We start from the raw sequence: 1276 nt of genomic DNA, 5'->3' as shown, positions 1-1276 counted from the left end.
TAAATATGCAATAACTTTTATGTTGGAGAAAACAAGTTATTGCTTGTCATTTAACCATTTTCCTTAAATATAAGTACAATTTAAGAAGAGCGCTCATGTTTTAGGTATCTAGACAGTACAATTTACTTTCAGATTTAAGTAACTTATAATTTTACAAACTTGAGCTCAAAACCAAACACTTCTGGATATTTGCCTTAATCTGCTGCTCATACTGTGCTTTCACATCTACAGAGATTTCCCTCTATAGCCACATTGATGTGCATTTAATTTTGTACCCTCAGCCTAAAACGAGTCTGAATATTTCATCAGTTTTAAACCAAATTTTTTCTACCTCAAAACCCAAGTCTTGATGTTACAGCAATTCAATCCCAAAATGGCTTTAATATGAAGTAACAGTTTATTTTCCACAGTTACTGGATAGTAAATTATTACAGACCAAGAAACAGAACAAACAGAGATGCTGTTGTGTGTTATGTTTTAAGTGCCAAACAACCACCCAACGTAATGCTAAAAGCTAAAACTTATTGTGCGGTGACATCTGCAGTTATTATCACATTTATGCAATGTACTGTACTGACTGCAAATATTTGATATTACATTGTCTTGCATCATCTTTCACAAAGTCAGTTCTTGACGATCGCTCTTTAAATACTTATATACAAAGTGCAAAGTTTGTTCCATCAGACTGACAGCAAAATAAGAAGGATTCTGTAAATCAGAATAGGCACTACCAACAGGCAATCAGGCAAATATCGTTTTCTACGGAGTTCCTTGGTCCTACGGGTTTCACAGACAAAAAAAGAAAGGCTTTTGCATCTTCGTTTTCAAACAGATGCCTTCACAGCCAGCTGGATTTGTCCTGTTCAAATTTCTGCGGGTCAATGAAAGGCTTGTCGATGGATTTGATCATCAGTTCGCCACAGTACACGCACTCAGATGCAACGATGTCATCGATGTCCGATACGATCTGCTCACGGCTCGTTGCCCCGACGCCCTTTCCCAGACTCGCCGTGTCCCCTTCCTCCTTTTGAGTGGGACGGTGGCGAGATTTAGAGGACTGTGTGGTAGCAGCCAGTTTCTTCTGGAGCTCTTCCAGGCGATTCTGCTTGAAGGCTGAGAGGTGAGGGGTCACTTCCTATATGGTAGGAAAACAAAATACGCAAAAGAAATCACGTCTTGGTTGCTATATTAACGTTACTGGTTAAAGTTAAAGATCTCTCAGTTTATAAAGCCTTCGTATAAAGCAAAAGGTTCCCAAACTGTGGGGCGCGCCCCA

At 39.3% G+C, this 1276-nt stretch overlaps 1 protein-coding gene across 1 annotated transcript in view; it reads right to left on the bottom strand.

The window, feature by feature from the left end:
• Positions 1 to 356: 356 nt before the first annotated feature.
• vps18 (VPS18 core subunit of CORVET and HOPS complexes) overlaps positions 357 to 1276 on the bottom strand; it is a 7011-nt gene continuing 6091 nt past the window's right edge. Inside the window, exon 9 of the mRNA XM_007561052.2 lies at positions 357 to 1135. Within this exon, the coding sequence (XP_007561114.1) occupies positions 839 to 1135 (297 nt within the window). The 3' untranslated portion in view covers positions 357 to 838. The remainder of the gene's footprint in view (positions 1136 to 1276) is intronic.

This window comes from Poecilia formosa, unplaced genomic scaffold (assembly GCF_000485575.1).
Source record: "Poecilia formosa unplaced genomic scaffold, Poecilia_formosa-5.1.2 Scaffold122, whole genome shotgun sequence".
Lineage (NCBI taxonomy): Eukaryota > Metazoa > Chordata > Actinopteri > Cyprinodontiformes > Poeciliidae > Poecilia > Poecilia formosa.
The sequence above is the reverse complement of the archived record's forward strand: the minus strand, read 5'-3'. Positions and strand labels throughout refer to the sequence as shown.